The 18,565-nt window shown below is 43.4% G+C and overlaps 1 protein-coding gene across 6 annotated transcripts in view; it reads left to right on the forward strand.

Annotated features, from left to right (window-relative positions):
• stard13b (StAR-related lipid transfer (START) domain containing 13b) overlaps positions 1-18,565 on the forward strand; it is a 56,842-nt gene extending 38,277 nt beyond the window's left edge. For 4 of the 6 annotated variants that reach the window (XM_041941460.1, XM_041941462.1, XM_041941464.1 and 1 more), the window contains 13 exons: positions 8,808-8,879; positions 10,004-10,085; positions 12,021-12,084; positions 13,028-14,391; positions 14,511-14,681; positions 14,951-15,110; positions 15,356-15,554; positions 15,796-16,009; positions 16,416-16,530; positions 16,649-16,870; positions 17,052-17,269; positions 17,354-17,530; positions 17,680-18,565. In XM_041941460.1, the coding sequence (XP_041797394.1) occupies positions 8,808-8,879; positions 10,004-10,085; positions 12,021-12,084; positions 13,028-14,391; positions 14,511-14,681; positions 14,951-15,110; positions 15,356-15,554; positions 15,796-16,009; positions 16,416-16,530; positions 16,649-16,870; positions 17,052-17,269; positions 17,354-17,530; positions 17,680-17,797 (3,176 nt within the window). In that variant the 3' untranslated portion in view covers positions 17,798-18,565. Of the gene's footprint in view, positions 1-5,883; positions 6,017-7,077; positions 7,109-8,807; positions 8,880-10,003; positions 10,086-12,020; positions 12,085-13,027; positions 14,392-14,510; positions 14,682-14,950; positions 15,111-15,355; positions 15,555-15,795; positions 16,010-16,415; positions 16,531-16,648; positions 16,871-17,051; positions 17,270-17,353; positions 17,531-17,679 lie in introns of those variants that run through there. The other 2 variants (XM_041941463.1, XM_041941465.1) reach the window with 2 other exon arrangements.

Below are 18,565 nucleotides of genomic sequence, written 5' to 3' on the forward strand. Positions count from 1 at the left end.
TTTGATGTCGTTAATTAGGACCAGCGTCCCAAGGGATGGCTCCGTGCTTTTACTGTGGAGGTCCTGAGAGTGCTTTCTCACGGTAGGGGCCCTTGTTCTGACATTGGCCCCCTCTCTACCCTCTGACTCTCAGAGGCCATTCTTAGAGAAGGAGGGAACCCCAAGTAGTCCCCTCTGGGATCCAGTCCAAATGAGAGGGAGGAGGACCTAGTGGCGCTCTGCAGGATTCGACTTCAGAGGAGTTTCTTCTGGATGTTTTTCTCCTCCTCTATGACTCGTATCCTGTACTTTACAGAGCTGTGGTCACACATGAGGCATCATTTGTTAGTTTACAGAATTTTTGTACTTATTAGCATCCGCTAAACTGAAAAGGTCTTTCAACTGGAGACATCTGATTTGTGTGGGTTTCCAGGACTTACAGAACACGTGTTAACTTTCCACTCAGTCTTTTTCCATGTTTGAGTCGAGATTTCAGGTCAGCTGGCTGAGTGTTTGTCAGTAATTCATACTCATCCCACTTTAGTTGTGTTATACGGCGCTCTCGGAAAACCAAATTACAGTGTTTATAGAGGCTATCAAAGGGAAGGAAGAATTACAGCGACACAACCGTATATTATGAGTGGGAAAACAGCATGACATGGCAAGGCATGCAGCCTACTGTACTGTACATAAAACAAGACATGTGTGGACTTCAAATCAGGACGCACACCAACACACACCTCTGGAAACTTGTGGTATATGTTGGTAGGACTAAAGAGAGATACAGTAAACTACATGACCACATGGGACACTGCAGGAGCCAGCTGTTAAGGAGCAGGCATGAGTGACGAGGGGGGGCGTTTAAAAAGACAACTGAAAAGCTCAGATAGCCTTGCTGAGGGAGGGGAAGACAGAAAAGCAGAGAGAAGGAAGTGGAGAGCTTCAAGGGATGTTAGTGGCCAGAAAATGGAGCTGGGGGAAAGTCAGGCAGGTCCAGAGTTGGACTTTCCCATCCTGGAGTTTCCGAGGCTGACATCTGGACCGAGGGCAGCGCAGATGCCCAAAGGTACAATACCTCTGCTGATCTGTTTCATTAGGCTTTCTTACCGTTTATATGCCTCCTGGGAAGATTTGTCATGATGTTATCAACGTTGAGGAGCTCACTTTAATAAAGAATATGTTGGAATAAGATTCAACATAGATAAGAATTCGGCTAAAATGACCCTTTCTGAGTAAAGAAAACTGTTGAATATCATCGTAGATAGCAAGCCCTTGATGTGTTTTATCATGTCCAGACTGCATTATTCATCCTGCACTGTTATTTCTTTATCTGTGAATGGAGTGTATTACTAAACACCGAGCACAGTGATTACCCTGCAAAGATCAACAATGGGTTGGAGAAATAGTCCAGGGTTAGTGGAGGTACGCCTGGATGAAATGAAAAAGGAAATCTCCTAAAGTCAAAGTTGATGTTTTTATCACCAAAGAAAGCAAGTCTTTCATAAAGGCCTCCAAGATGGTTGCCAAAACACTTTAACATGTGTGGGAACGTGGCTGCAGTCCAGTGTCTGGAAGTGTTTAGCTTAAGCATTGTGCCTTGGAAGTGCACTGCAGTATGTATTTCACAGAAAGCTCTGCTGATTGATTTCTGCTCTGGTCAAAGCTGCTGGCTGTAAAGTGGAGGGACTTGGGGATCTGGAAATTGCTCAGATGTCTCCTCCTTCCATGAGGTTTGGGGTCAGAGGTCCCTTTTCTAGTAAAGGACGCTTCTCTTGAAGTGTCTGCCGGAAGTCATGTGCCAAAGTGTCCTGTAGAGTCACCAAAGGGGAAGAGAACACCTGTCAGTGAAGCTGCAGTGGACTCAACACCTTCCTCGGTTTTTGCTGTTTGCTGAACGATCGTGGGGAATCAACATGTGGTTGTTTGAACTTTTTTTTTTTTCAAAACTGAGTGAATGCAGCGAGTTTGGTGAAAACACAGCAGAGAACAGTATGAACTTTGAAGCCTTGGCTTGTTGAGGGGCCATGCAGCCCACACATCATAGCCCATTATTTGTCTTCTGCTATCATTTTGCAGTTTAGGTCTGGGGTAATTTGTGAACCCTTCACTGAAAGGCTATTTGTGGTAGGATGAGACAGTGACTCCGATAATGTTTCCCATCTCTCCCCCAGGCTGTTGTTTGGTGACTTGGAACACATATAACGTCCGCTTTTGGAAACACTTAAGTGATTTTCCACAGTTTAAAAATGTTTACAACATCATGCTAACCCCACGTGGTTTTAACTGTACAGCCTTCCTTAAAGCAGTCATCCATCTTGATTTTGTGTACTCAGGCAGGACTGTGTCAAACATATGAATCAGCTTTGGCTTTAATTATGAGTCTGCTGGTAACCCACATTGCACAGGAATAAGGGTATGTGAATGAATGTCTAGGTATTTTAGTGTTGTCACCGTGCATTGTATTATCATTAGTAACATGAACATGATGCAAAAGCTGGGGCTGGTATTTCCAGACTTGAGGCAGAGGCAAAAAAGAGAGACAGACAGGCAGAGAAAGAGGGAGAGAGTTGATGGGTTGTTACCCCTGAAGATGAAAGGACCTTCTCACTGGGTGTCCTTCAGAGGTGAAGGAGAGTGTTACCACAGCTGTGCTGCTCTTGTTTGAATTCAATACAGGACCTCAAGAGAAAAACACAGCTCAGATGACATTTGACCCAGCAGGCTTTGGCAGTGGTCAACAACAGCAGCTCCCTAGCTCACATAGCCATGTTATTTACTCTCAGAATCAATAAGCTCTTGCTGTGTGTGTGTGTGTGTGTGTGTGTGTGTGTGTGGCTGCTGTGGAGTGAAAGGCAGACATTTCGCCAGTGGAGTCATTAAAAAATACTACGATTCTGCAGCCAGACTGTGTTTATACTTAAAATCGAAAAAGGAGAGAAACTGAAGAGCAAATGATGATATGTGCTTTATTAAAAAGGCTGATCTGTGATGTATGAAGTGGCTCTTAAATTAATCATGGACGTCTGTGAAACCCTCACTTACGCTGGTTCAGAATGCTAATGCCTCCTTGGCACTGGCTTTTCCTGGGCTGGCACTGTGTTTGTCCTCAAGTCCCCGTCCTCCAGGAGGCATTGATGTCTGCTTTGTATATCCACTTGTTACTGGAGACCTGTGGTCCACTGAAAGGAGCTCTCCACAGGTCACTGTGGACCACAGGGCAAAAGCGGGACCAGGATTTGCTCATTCTCATTTGTATCTGAGGAAATTTTGTTTTGTTGTCTTAGCAACGCCGCCTAGAGCTGATCATTTTAAACCTGCATCCCATGTCGACTGCAGGATAACAGGTCCCCCGTGTGCCCCGCGGGATCAAATGAGGGGCTGGAACTCCGCGGGTGATTCAGCGCTGGCTCTCTGTAATTACTGGGCCTGCCGAGCCAGCCAGCTCATGTGCCAATCACTGCAGAGCGAATAAAGTCACATCCACAAAGGCACTGTGCTGTTACTCACCTTTGTAGAGAGATAATCTCTTAGATTTGGCTATTGTCCTTTGTCTCAACACCTTGCCGGTGATGAGAGTGCTGTGAACTGAAGACAAGTTGGATATTAGCGAGTGTCACCCATCACGCTGATGATTGCGGCATATTGAGCCTAGGATGTTGGAGTCTGAGGGACGTGCAGAGCTTTGTTAATTAAAACCTGCTCTTGAAAATGGGCAGGCTTTATTCCCACGATGTTAAGTGAATTGCATGGAGCACTGCAGTATTAATCCACCATGTGCATTTCCAGGATTCCCCTTAGAGGACCTGAACTCGTTTAAATAACACTAACATCTTCTCTGCCTCCTGTATAATCACATCACATCATCGCGTCTGTCTTTTTGCTATCATTAATCATTATTTGTGCTTCCTGTTTGCTCCCCTTTGCCCAACTGCCGACTGTGAGACAGAAGGAAATGTTAGGCTATTTTGGACATGAGACATCAGATGTTGTGGTTTCTGGGCAGACAAGAAGAGGGGGCAGTGTGTTTCCCCTGGCTGTCTGTCTAGTCTTACTTTTACAGTAAGGCTGACTGCTCTGTGAGTGGGTGTCTGTATGCAATTAGCATCATAAAGAGGAAGAGAGGCCTCTCGTCCACGCCTCCCAGCGTGACGACACCTCTCCGCCAGCCAGCCCACGGGTGGAATCTTTTTTTTTTTTCTCCATATTGCTGGCTCGCTCTGATTTTCTCCAGGTGTTTCTCATGCAGAAGATCTCGGTGCTCGGTTACAGTCTGTGTGTTTTTTGACTGATGCATTCGGCGGGCTGATTCACTCCGCTGCCTCTCCAGCAGTGCAGTGTGGGGGAGGTATGGACAGACGTTTGCGAGGGTCTACGCACTTTGTTTTACAGTGCTTTTAAAGCTCTGATACGTGCTGAGTGTGTTCATTGTTAAATTTATTAAGGTGACCAAAGTGAACTGCCTACGTCATTCTGTCTGCGCTTGCAGCTTCGAACCCAGACCCGGCCCCAGTAGGTCAGGAGAGTTGTGTTTTACACGGCAGAGTCACGTTGCGACGGGCGCACTGGAAGTGGGCTGCGTATGGAATTCTACTTACGCTGTAGGAAATTCTGGATGGATGTGATGTCCTTACGTAATGGTGCCAACGCAAACCCCAGTAATTGGTTTGCTGGTCATTTTATCCACATATTTATACTAATAGATTTTCCTTATACGCAATAGATTTTCGTGATCTCACCTTTTATAATATAATGTCAAATTGGCCTGTTAAACTGGGGGGAAATGACAGCAGGTTTGCAAATGAAAGTGGATCTTTTCTTAGTTAGTACTGTACATTCAGTAGTCCCAGATAAAAATGTAGAAATATATAAAGCAATATGTAAGACTATAAAGATTATCGTCTCACCATATTGTAATGTGTTCTAATAGCAAATCCATTCACTATGTCCTCTTTGATTTGATTTATGTGAGCATGTCTTCTTACATGTTTTCTGAGTTTTTCTCTTACCTTTCTCTCCCTTCCCTACAATTTCCATTGTAAGCTTGGATAGATACTGCTTACCTAGAAATCTGTGTTTTATTTATATATTCTATTTCTATATTTGCAGCCACGTTTCTTTCATTCATTATGTTCAAGCAAACCTTTTCAGATATTCTTGAAATAGTTTTTTCTTTGTTTTGTGACACGGCAACAATGTCATTGTCTCAGATGACACAGATCACACAATTCCTCCCATTCACTGAGTTTTGGCTCAGACAGAGAGGCTGAGACGGAGATGAAACAGACGAATATATCACTGTGATGATGTTAGCGCAGAGTCTTGTGAGCCCAGTGCCTCAGCATGATTCACTGCTGCTGATTGCTGGCGGTTTATGTCATGGTTTTCCCCCAGTTCTGCTGCCTACGTTTTTCCATTTTGTTGATCTGCTGGAACAACATCTGGACTCTGCACGACCATGCCTCCCTTTTGTTTGTTTAAATGAAACATTTCCCACAGTGTTAGCACTTCTTGGATGAAATTTTGAAAGACTGTAAAAGCTAACATTATGTAACCTGGCCGAAATGACTGAAAACAAAGAAACATATTCGGAAATGGTTGTAAATTCGTCACGTTTGAAAACAGGAACTTGAAATACAGGAAGAGTCCCACAATTCAGAGGCAGTGCCCACATAGATCTTTGCCAAAAATGTGCTGAGTGGGGTATAAAAGAGTTGTCGTGGGCAGAGCTGGGTAGGAGGGTCGGGCACAAGAAGCTGAGGGGGAAGGGAGAGGGGTGAATGTTAGGGAGCCTGCCACAGAAAGGGGTGGGTTGAAGGAGAGATTTAGTGTCGGGACCGGCACATGGTGGTTGGGGGTAGATGGAAAGAGAAAGGGGAAAGAGGGAGCTGTGGATCTGAGTTCAAACTGCAAGCTGTGTTCAGAGAGAGAGCAGGAATGTGGCTCAGCGTGGGAATGAAGATGCTCTGACATGTTGAGAGACACTCTTTAAGTCTGGACGGATATATGAACCTCTCTGGCTGTATGATGAAAATATCCCGTAAGTACACAATCATTTGTTAGCGGAAATCGGCAATGCTCTCCGTTGACTGAAGGATTTCGGAGAGTGATTATGAATATCAAGGCGTTTGCTGCAGTGATGCTGGTGATGATGGCTTGTTTTTATTCACAATAAGTCCAAATGAATGAATCTGGTAGAGAATGAGAGGGAGAGGATTACTGTCAGTCATGAAGTGTTGCCGTCAGACAGATGCAGCTCAGTTGACTTGCATATTTTGAAATATTTGAAACTTTTCACTCATGTGGTCGGCTGTAAATATTTTGAGAAAGAATGGAATGTGAACCAGCCTTTAAAACTGTCATGACTTTGGCAGCTCAGCCGGAGCTTTTTCCCAAATGTGCCATATCCTTACCTGCGGCACTTTTGTAACATGTCATATCTCAGCAATGCATTGCATAACCCATGCTCTTGATAGCGAATGTTGCATAAAGTGAACTGTAAAGGAACAAGTCGCCCTTGCCGTAGATCCTTTAGTACACAGCTTTTGACATTGTGGGCCATTGTGTCACAGCCAAAACTGGGTTTCATCTCTTTGTGAAACTGTAATTTTATACTGTACACAGTTTTAAAGCTGTGGGATGTGCAGAGCAAACACAAGTTCTCATTGGCACGATGCCCGCCCAGCCTTTTATCCACAAGAGATTTCCTTAGAGAGAGGATGAGAGGACAGAATGTCTCGGTATCGTGTTACAGAATGCCAAACAGAGAGGAATTCCCAGCTCATGTTACTTGCTCCCAGTGGTCCAACCTGCGGCTGTGGGACACAAGAGGACCTGGCAGCGCTCTCACTACGAGCTGCAGTCGAATAATACAGGTCTGATATTATCCACCTGGGAGGGAAACCTAGCTGAACAGAAAGCCTTAAGCTCCCGGTGATACAGGTGGGAACAGAGCAGAGAGGCAGCGTCCACATGTTGACTCAACTGCTGGTTAAGGGGGCAAACATTAGAATGTTTTTTAGTCATCCAAGGACACAGGGAACTGTTAATATTTATTCAGTTGTTGGTCAGTCTGAAGACCAAAGTCACTTCTCATTGATTTCTCTGTGACACGGACGTGAAGGCAGCACGGGTGAGTCCTGGATCAACAGTTTTGAAAAAGGGGTGATAGCAGTATCTTCACTGCAAGGCTACAGTCGCTGTAATTACACAGCATTGTGTGATGAATGACCTCGGTTCGTGTTTCAGCTGTAGTGTGACAGGCACAGACAGGGAGTGGAACTGAGACCTCAGATGTGTGATGGGAGAGCTGCTTGTTACCCGTGGGTCGAGCTCATGTGTGGTTTTTCATGGACGGGATGTTAATGCTCTTTATGTTGTGGAAATCTGGCTAAATCTCAGGTGTGTGGATAAGAATAAGAGGCAGTGGGAAATGTATTAGCCGAGGAAGCGCTTGAACTGGTAAGAATATTTAATTGTTAATGTAGTATAGTTATATAGTTTAGATATGTATGTGCTTTATCTTTTTTATGTGAAATGATTTATGTCATTCACCACAGAGGCACTGTGATTTCTAATTCTGAGTAATGTAGCTGTAGAGTGACTGACTTTGGTTAATAAGTGAAATAAATGCGTGTGTGTTTTGCTGCAGAATTCCCTGCTCACTGTCTCACTGTCTGATTTTTAAATTAGACTCTGCTGCTTAAGGCTGCAGCTGCCACTTATATTCATCATAGATTCATCTGTCAGTTGTTTTCTTGATTGATCAAATCTTTGTTTAGTCAATAAAATGTCAGAAAATAGAAAAAAAGCCTCTGTGCCCACCACAGTTTCACAGAGGCTGAGGTGACGTCTTCAACACACACACTAGAACCCAAAGATCTTCAGTTTCTTACAGAAACCAGGAAGCAGAATGGAGTGAACAATTTGTTAATTATGAAAATTGGCCCTGATAATGTTCTGTTGATGAGTGAATCCATTAACTAACTAAAATGTTTCAGCTCTACTTTTGTTATAATGAAGTGAAGGAAAACTGCTTCTACAAGCATTTAAAGAGTAAATTTCAGGGGTGACAGGGTGATAATTTTATGTAATATAATGTTTATCGTTTCCTTTTTTTTTCTTATTCTGTTCTTCTGTCTTCCTCATTTGTTAAACATACCTACGGATATATTTTCTCTCTTAATGTCAAGCAGACGGTGTACCGTAGCACCGGTGTGTCAGAGATTTGTCTCACTGAGGCGGTAAATGGCACCCATCTCTATTAGCATTAATGGAAAGGTGCCAATAGTCTGTTTCCTCTCCTTGTCATCATTGGCTCTGGGGCCTGCAGACGGCTCGGTCTGTAGTTCAGCAGGACCGCCTTGTGATCCTGACCGCTGGAGTCAACAGAGACCTCATGTGATAGCTTGCTTGGACTCTATTAAGGAGTCACAGAGAGCTTTGATTTATAGGTTTGGGTCATTTTACATGCTATTTTATTTATGTGATTTGACTCTTGCCTTCTATTTGCTTATTTTATCTTTTAAAGTCTTCATCTTATTTTGATATCACTCATGCGAGTGAGCTGAGATTCCTCCACCCAGTCAGACTGACCGGCAGGGTCATCATCACATCTATGTTATCTCTGAATAATCAGACAGGAGGGGGTTTCGTTTAGGGGGTCACCCAGGTCTGTCCATCCCCAGGTTTGTTTGCAGGATACCAGGTGCGGAGGGGTTTTTGCCGCTTCAGTTGACGCTCCAGTGGTTTTCTCAAAATGAAAGTGACTTAATGTGGTTGAGTTTCACTTTTAATCCCTGTTTTAAAACACGCACTTTCTTGTGTTCCAGAAATTGAGGCGAAAGAGGCGTGTGACTGGCTGCGGGCAGCAGGATTTCCCCAGTATGCTCAGCTCTTTGAAGGTAATAGAAGCACTCTGTAAACTCCCACACACATTCATCACAAAGCAGTGAAATGTTTGGCTAAAAGATAGAGATTAATGAAGTAGCACACTAATAAAAGGGCTCTCTTGTAAACCAAAAGTGGCATTTTTGTTTTAGCTTCTTTATGTCTGTTATGAAACAAAGCACTTTATTTCAGTGTGGGCTTTTTAAGATGATGACTGAATAATAATACACAGTGTCATCTGGTCTGTCACTCTGGTCCCAACGCTGTGCACAAAACCATGTATTCACGGGCTCCATAGTGAGCCTCATTTACACAAGTGTCCTCAGGAAGCCTCGGAGCTATGGCTCCAGTCGGATCCCCAGACACCACAAAACAAGCGGAACATCAGCTGCTTTTAAGGTCTAATCTTTTCCAAGCGATGGTTACTACATAAACATGTCTTCTGTGCTTAAAGACTGAAGTCATGGGAAGAAATGGGTTTTATCAGAGCTTAAAGTAGCTCCGCTCCCTCGGATCTTTGTGCCTAGGCCAGACTTTTGATGTGCTTTGCTGCAGCATATTTATTTACTGACTGTTTGTACATAGTCCTAACAGAGCTCAGGCAACATGCATTGATAATGACGGTTGGAGTGCACAGCAGAGAGCAAGAGATTCCCTCCTGATGCTGGCCATCGTGTATTAGAAATGACATTAATGATGAAATCTCTTATTATCATGTTTCAAAGCCTCCAGTATATCTAAATGTCTGCACCCTTAAAGAACAGACTGAGCCTTGTTGAGGTCTTAGCGTTCACTGCTGCTTCTGCTTTTCATAAAAAGTTAACGACTTCTCATGAATGCGGTGGAATGTTAGATTCAGAGGGTCTGGATTCAGTCTCTTAAGTTATGTAAGAGGAGGCCCATACCCAGAGCAAGACGTAATGCCTGCACAAGCCTGAGCGCTGTGATTTGGGCAAATTCTGCCTCCGCTCATTAGCATCACATACAAAACAAGTTTGATGGTCTCCCAGCCTTCATTGTGCTTCTGGAAAGAATGTGGTCTTCCAGATCCTTCTTTCCATTCATCCAGTCTAAAATAGAACCACTAAAATATCAAGTCTAATTTCAACTCTCAAATTTTTCTGCTTTTTTTCTTCAGATTCCCAGTTCCCGATTGACATCACTCCTGTGAAGAGAGACCATGACTTCCTGGACAAAGATCTCGTGGAACCGCTTTGCAGGTAACCAGACGTTTGATTGACACTGTAAAGAAGGTGACTCATCCATGAGTCAACGAAGGCAAATAAAAAGCACAACAATTTTCTTGCCAAAAGGAAGTAGAAGTATGTGAGCAGTTCTATCCCTGAAGTTTAAAGCAAAAACCCATCTCACATCTCATTATGTTAAAAGCACAACTTTATTATATGGTTCTTATCCTGGGTATTAGCTATCTCACAAAGACAATAAGAGTTTCCACATACTGCTGTTCCATTTATTTTATGTGTTAAATCCCTTCATCAGACTTTCATCTGTTGGACTGAAAAGTTAGCCTGACATACTGGTTTAATAAATTGCAAGAGCATTGGCAGTGCGTGATGAATAGTGGATGTGTACGTTCTCCTTTCCCAATTAGCCAGACAGCGTTAAGAATATAAAAGTTCACCAAGCCAACAACTGGTGGCTCCACATCGCTCCCTTGTAGGGCAAGGCGGCTCATGTACTTTTTCAAGCCGAGATGAAAACAGCACTCCAGTTACCACAGTAGCCGTGGCAACCATGCCGAGAGGGAGGCAGGAGGAGCGTTTGGGTTGCCTCACGCAGCTCAATATACTGTGACTCCAAACAACCCTAAAGCAACTCATCTAAATTCCAAACTAGCCACGGGATAAATAGAAGACAATTGGAAACAGTTCCACCTCCAACGTGATTGTGCCCATGACTTCCCAGCATCTCTATGGTAACATAAGGATGGCTTTGTTGTCAGTTATGCAATTATAGTCTGGTTTGCAAAAATAAATATCAACCCACATGCTGTGGGTGTCTTTGATAGAAGTGAAACTGCTCGATATTTCATGTATGTGAGTGCTCTCCCTGATCCCTGGCTAAGCAGCGTCCTATTTTAGCAACCGCATTCAAAGCTCTTTAGGCCTGTGGAATAAAGGGCCCCCAGCTTAGAAATCCTCTCTTGAGTTGGGTCCCGCTATCTACAGTAACAATCATGAGAACTTTTTGTTTGGCTAACCCCCATCATCGACAGCACTGGGGGATAGTTACAGCCTCCATCTGAGGCCATTTACTGTCACAGAACAATACTGTCAATCTGTAAAAACGACTGGTAGCAATATCTGGAGCTGTTAAAGCTTGTCATTATCATACCACAAATGGGTTTCTTTTCGTGTAGAGCCAAGTCACAATGAGCTGGAGTGTATTTTGTCATGTCGTCATCTTTTCCCTTGTGCTATTGTTGGTTCTTGTACAGTTTTTAGTGCTGTTACTTTATATATCCCAGCTTGCACACCCACAAAACCTCTAATAGCTAAGAACTTGCTCCAAGGCTCAGACTTAGGGTTGATTAAAAATATTGAAAAGGGTTCATTGCTTCTCTGAGAGACTTTTGGAAAACTGAGCTCAGAACATTTGCATTAGTATTTTAAAGTTTCCATATTGCCATTGAGTAAAGTGTTATTTCAAACTGCATATTCTATGTGTAGGACTTGTCAGCCACAAATCCTGAAAATTCATAAAAAATGGAATGATTAGCATGCCAAGTTCACCATGACATCAAAGCATGCATCTGTAGATTAAGATGGCCATACTAAATGAACCAGGCTGTAATTTGAACAGAAATGTGACCAATCTATTGGTTTACCTTAAATTCATCTTTCTTCAAACTACTGCACACCACCTTTCAAGTCACAATCACTTAGATCTGATGCTGAGAGAAAGACAGCAGAGCGACCGGCAATTACCGGTGTTCATTAGGTTTAGGAGATCATGGCAAGGACAAACTGAATTTCCCTCTGGGTCTGGTTGCACATCCAGACCAGAAGCTGATCCAATTAACACTTAAATAGCAAATGGAACAGGATTTATTTCTGGAGAGCTCATTAGGAAAGTGGTGTTTTCTCTTGTTTGTTCAGAACTGTTCATTCTCATCGGCCCATTTTTTCTTTCAGGCGACTCAACACCTTGAACAAGTGTGCGTCTATGAAACTGGATGTGAACCTTCCAAAGAAGAAAGTAAGTGTCGACTCTTGATTTAGAGCTTTAACATTGAATTTCAAAGTGAATTATTGTATGAAAAGTGCAATTCTGTGACAAGTGCGACGCAACGCTACATATGTACATCATATTTTTAAACTCTTAAAAAGCTTCACTCCTTGACTTGAATATCAGAAATGTAATTTGAACAGTGTAAGAAATAAGAGACGAACGTCAGTGCCTCCGTAAGAAATGGTGTTTTCTTACATAAACTGCCTGAAGTTATGCATATGCTTCCTGCACCAACACAAATATAATCTGCCTTCATCCCTTTAACCCAGATTCTATGGTATTTGAGATTGTACCATTGTTGTATTCATGCCCATTGAGTATGATTGCTTTTTATCTGTCCCCGCTTTGGAATGTAGCCTACTGGCTTATATTAATGATTTTTTCTTGCCGCGGTCTATTTATGGAAAAGTCCTCAAGTCAATGGAATTATTTGTCTGGTGTTATATCACTCTTGGCTGTATAACGTTATTAATTCTAAGCAGACACATCCTCCAGCTACTTCCTGCACTTCCTATTTAACTGCTCTTTGTGGCGTCGATGATATGTGTGATGCTATACACGCCCTACCTTGCAAGTTGGCTGATGCTCTATTAATACATGTTTTGTTTTATAATTTATAATATTCTACTCACATATAAAGAGGAAGAAAGTATAAATTCTCTGTCTATAGGTTATTTTTATTTTCGCCTCAATTACTGTATTTCCGTACTGGGTGTGGTAATAACTACTGTAAGTGTATGTATGATTTTTTTAATTCAAGTGCATTTATTATAATTGAATTTGGTAGTTATGAAGCTCTTTTTTGAGAGACCTAAATAGAAACATTCATCACTAATAAGAGCAATAAAATTACTAAATTAAATCACTTAGGCCAGAGTTAATTGATTTACAATGATCTGTGTTTGCCCAGAGTGAAGACTCTGATGAAGAAGACCTGTTTGCTATCAGTGACAAATGGACCTTTGAGTGGAGCAGCAGGCGTTGGTCCAGGTTACAGGACATTGACTGTCTGCTGGGAAATCACGGGGAGGGTCAGCCCTCCAGGGACGGCGTGCCTCTGAGAACCACCACCAGCAGTGAGAGTGTTTTGACGGACCTCAGCGAGCCGGAGGTCTCTTCTCTGCACAGCGAGAGCAGCGCCGGCAGCGGTCACAGGGGCCTCAGCACGGAGGACTCAGACTGCTCCAACCGCACCTGCTCGGATTCTGCAGCAATGCCAGACTCGACTTCTCTCACGATGCCTCACATCCCCAAAGAAATTACTCACTATGGCTCACTACCCGATAAGCACGGCAAGGCGAGCCGCATCCGCGCCAAAGACTTCCTGAAGCGCATGGAGACACTGCGCTCCAGAGGAACTCTGGGAAGGGCTCGTAAGACATTGGTCATCAGCGCTCCGGTGCTGCAGCAGGAGGCCCAGGCACTGAAGACGCTGCAGTGTGTTGAGATCATAAATGGAGATGGTGGAACTCCAGAAACACTGTCCAACAAAATTCTGCCGTCCCAGTCCAGTAGTGAGGGTAGCAGCCATTCTAGTGGCAGCGCTGTCAGCACACCCAGTCTGAAGGAGCGTAAGCCTCACCGGGCGGACTACAAGCGCAGTGGCATGTATTTGGAGGACATAGACATCTTCTCGGGCACCCAAGAGAATAAAGTTGCAGAAGAAAACCGCAGGAATGAATTCTGCTCCTATGAAGACCTGGTGGTCCACATTCCCAAAGACCACAAGCCAGGAACCTTCCCCAAAGCACTGTCCATAGAGAGCCTGTCCCCAACCAATGGGGCCTCCATCAACTGGCACACAGGCAGCATGCACCTGGACTCCCCACTGATTACATGCAGGAATGACTCCAGGCCTGTCACCCAGTGCTGCTCCAGAGGCAGCCGCATCAGCGTGTACGATAATGTTCCTGGCTCGCATCTATACGCCAGCACAGGAGACCTAATAGACCTGGAGAAAGAGGACCTGTTCCCTCACCTGGACGATATCTTGCTGCATGTCAATGGTCTGCAACAGATAGTGGACCACTGGTCCAAGAATGTGTTACCCATTGGAGAAGGGCTGGCGAAGGTGGATGGCGAGAGGGAAGATATTGGAGGCCTCCAGTCCTCTAGCCAAATCACATTAGACTTTGAGGGAAACTCTGTCACAGAAAGCCAGACACCACTGAGTTACGGGGACAGAGACAGAGTATCACTTGCTGAGACAGAATCTGCAAGGCTCAGGGAAAGGAGGGACTCAGGAGTAGGCGCTTCACTCACAAGACCTAATCGGTAAGACTCATGGAACTGTATTAAAAGTACTGAAATATTTGAAATGACACAATTCTAAGTCGTCTATGGACAAAAAGAAAAATGCTTTTCTTTGTTTTTTCATCTTTTATGGGATTTAGGTTACGATGGCCCAGCTTTCAGATATCAAATCGTCTAAGTCACTCAGTGGCATCCCTGCAGATTACCAACCAGTCTGCAGGCCAGCTGAGTTTGTTGCAGAAGTTTTCCCTCCTGCGCCTTACTGCAGTCATGGAGAAGTACTCAATGTCCAACAAGCATGGCTGGACTTGGTAAGTCTCATCTTTTCTTTACTAATGAATGATCATTTTATTACATTTCTTTGCTATGACAAACTGTATTTGCTTAAATTTTTAGATTCATGTTAATTTGGTTGTGTGTCCAATATGGTACGATTAGACCTTATTGAATGACTGCTGTAACCAGACTCCTTTCTGGCTTGCAAGCTGCTAACGTGTATATTCTGTTTTATATTCTCCATCGCAGTCTTTTGTTGAGCCAGTAAAGCAAGGTGTCAGACATGTGTTGATGTCTCTCCTAGGTCCGTCCCAAAGTTCATGAAGAGAATGAAGGTACCAGACTATAAGGATAAGAATGTGTTCGGAGTGCCTCTCATTGTGCATGTGCAGCGTTCTGGACAACCGCTGCCCCTCGGCCTGCAGCAGGCCCTGCGGTACCTGAGGAGCCAGTGTCTTGACCAGGTCAGTCACAGTACATACTCTCAGGTTGCATGCGACTTGCATTTGCACATGTGATGTAACAAATGGTTGGGTTTATCTAATGTGTATAATGTGGTGTAAGGTTTCAAAGCACAATGACTGACACAAGTTGTAGGTGGATACATTAGTAGTATGATAACAATACAGGGAGTGGAACTGAGGTGCATTGTAGTTACATATTGCTGTCAGCTGTCAAGTTAACAGTAAAGCTTGTGTTTTGCTCTCAGGTGGGTCTCTTTCGTAAGTCAGGGGTGAAGTCTCGGATTCAAGCTCTAAGGCATATGAATGAGAGCTCTCCAGACAATGTGAACTATGAGGATCAGTCTGCCTATGATGTGGCCGACATGGTGAAGCAGTTCTTCAGGGATCTGCCTGAGCCTCTGCTCACCAGCAAGCTTGGGGAGACCTTCCTCCATATCTACCAATGTAAGGACATAAATCTCCCTTGTCTTGTCTCTCTGCTTGTCTTTTGTCCCAGTTTTAAATTTTATGTCTCACTTGGTTTTTGTTTAAATTTGGAGAACATGGTGAAATTGCGCCTGAGTGCATGTCGCTGTGTGAAGATGCAGTTTCAAATCTAGTTAATCACCTTTCATGGTTGTTTTTCTGTCTTATCACCATGTCTGGAAAGCAAAAATAATTGAAATCAATTCTCTCAAATGTGCAGATGTGCCGAAGGACCAAAGGTTGCAAGCTGTCCAGGCAGCCATCATGTTGATGTCAGATGAAAACCGAGAGGTGCTGCAGACACTGCTCTGTTTCCTCAGTGATGTCACTTCCTCTGTGGAGGAGAACCAGATGACACCCATGAACATTGCTGTGTGCCTGGCCCCCTCCCTTTTTCATCTCAACATATTGAAGAAAGACAATCTCTCACCAAAGTAAATATTTTTCTCATGTCTTCTAGAGTTACAATTGCCGCCATTTCGTACTTGAAAAATTAATGAACAAGAAATGCAGGCATTCTATTAACTCCTGCATGATTGTCTTCACCTACGACTCCATAAAGAGAGACATAAAATGAGTTTGCTCAGCCCTCAGCGGTGCAGTAGATTACTCTCTTTCTGGGCCATTTTTAAAAGGATGTGGCACTTTGTTTAAAGCCCGATGTTTATGAGATCATGCTGTGTACAAATAAAGCAAAGTTCTCTAATTTACCATGTTGAAACTGTTGCTACAGGAATCAAAGAGGGTTTCCTGCAGAGAGGAAGAAGGGTTTATTTACTGCGTTTGGTGGGGGACTCTGACAGGCGGACCTCATAAGTTTTCTCTCCCCATAATCCCCAGGGCCATGCAGAAGAAGTATGCCACAGGCAGACCCGACCAGAAGGATCTGAATGAAAACTTAGCAGCAACACAGGGCCTCGCTCATATGATCATAGAGTGCAACCGTCTCTTTGAGGTACAAGAACCTGAAATTGAAGTGATGCAAGAATTTCAAGCCTGGATGCAATAACCACAGGCCACCCTCCATGTATATTTGCTGTCAGTCTTACCTCATGCTTTTATATATCCATTAGATCCCTCATGAGATGGTTACTCAGTCGCGTAATTCATATGTGGAGGCTGACTTGCATGCACCAACAATTGGCGAGTTGTGCAAGCAGCTGGAGGATGATGATGGAACGTACCAAACTCATATGGAGGGGAGACTTCAGAACCTGCTTAAAGAGGCCCGGGAAAAGTCCAAATACTGGATGTCCTGCAGCAGCTCTGATAACACAGAGCTCTACTATAAGAAGGTTGGTGTTCTTCCTTCTTCATTACTGTTTCACATATAATAGTACATCAAAACGTCACTTATCAACTCCAAATAATAAATAAATATCAACAATGCAAAACATACAACATACCTCAAGCATGGATCTTGCTTTCAGATCCACAAGTTAACGTGGCATTTTTTTGTCTGCGCGTCACATCCAGGTGGGAGATGGGAACCCTTTGAGACGATGGAGAGTGTCTGTGGAGGTTGAAGCGCCACCATCTGTAGTGTTGAACCGTGTGCTGCGAGAGCGCCACCTGTGGGATGTGGACCTGCTGCAGTGGAAAGTGTGTGAAACACTGGACAAGCAGACGGAGGTGTTTCAGTATGTCCTCAATCGCATGCCCCCACATCCCAGCAGGGACTTTGTGGTTCTCAGGTGAGAGGTGATAAAAAGAAAACACTAAACAGCATATCATACTTTGTTTGGAAGTAGAACTAATTGATTTTCTGTTTTTTCAAGGTCATGGAGGACAGACTTGCCCAAAGGGGCCTGCTCCCTGGTTTCTGTGTCTATAGAGCATGAGGACTGTCCTCCTGTTGGAGGTGTACGAGCTATAGTCCTGGAGTCCAACTACCTGCTAGAGCCATGCGGCTCAGGAAAGTCCAGACTAACTCACATCTGCAGAGTGGACTTGAAGTAAGTCTTTTAGCGCTTTTTTCTTTTACACATAAGATACATCAATGCCTTTTTATGTGTGATTTTAGTTGCGTTTAAAGATATTTATTTGACGCTCCCTGTATGTGTGTGCAAACTATAGTATGTTAAATGTACTGTTTTGATTTCAGGGGAAGGACTCCAGATTGGTATAACAAAGCCTTTGGTCACCTTTGTGCTGCAGAAGCTGCCCGGATCCGCAACTCCTTTCAGCCACTAATCACAGACGGCCCAGAGACCAAAATCTGAAACGCTTTGCTAGTTGTGTCTGCTCAGCCTTGAGATCAAGATTGAGCCTTTGAGTCATTGCTAACAGGCGGACACAACATGTAAACAGGACCCCAGAACTAAAGCACAGTTTATTCTGTTTTTTTTCCCCAGACTAGAAATAATTTTGAGCTCCTCTGTACTTGCACAATGACAAAAGAGGACATGTTACAGGTGCTGAGCATACAGTAATTACTCAACAGGAAATTAATCATCCTGCCAATGTCCTTAGCATTAGGAGTTTATTTACCATCATGTTGCTAAACCTGTATATTCTGATAATTATTATCTTTATTAATGGTATTGTATTACTGTTGCTTCAATCTACAATGTCTAGGACATTCAAGCTCTTAAACGCTTCTGGGAAGCATGTATATGTTATTCATTTCAGATTTAAAGCTATAATGTAGACTCAAGTGTCTGTATATATGTGTGTGAATATACTGTACATGCAAACGAGATGTATATACTGTATATATTTGAAGGGATAAATAATACATATGTTAATATCCTATATATTGATTATTTCACTGTGTTATCTTTCCTGTAAAACACATGGTACAAAATCGTAAGCTGGTTTTACTTGTTTCAGTATTGTCATTTTGGAATGGGTGTAATTTTATTAAACTTTGACCTCCTATGGTTGTGAAAAGAATGACTTAAGGTTTGACTTGATTAAACCTGCTTAAGGGTACTGGATTGTGCAGTCAAGTACAACAGACATCATTTTTTAAATAAAACTATCAAAAT

This window comes from Chelmon rostratus, chromosome 7, assembly GCF_017976325.1.
Source record: "Chelmon rostratus isolate fCheRos1 chromosome 7, fCheRos1.pri, whole genome shotgun sequence".
Classification (NCBI taxonomy): Eukaryota; Metazoa; Chordata; class Actinopteri; order Chaetodontiformes; family Chaetodontidae; genus Chelmon; species Chelmon rostratus.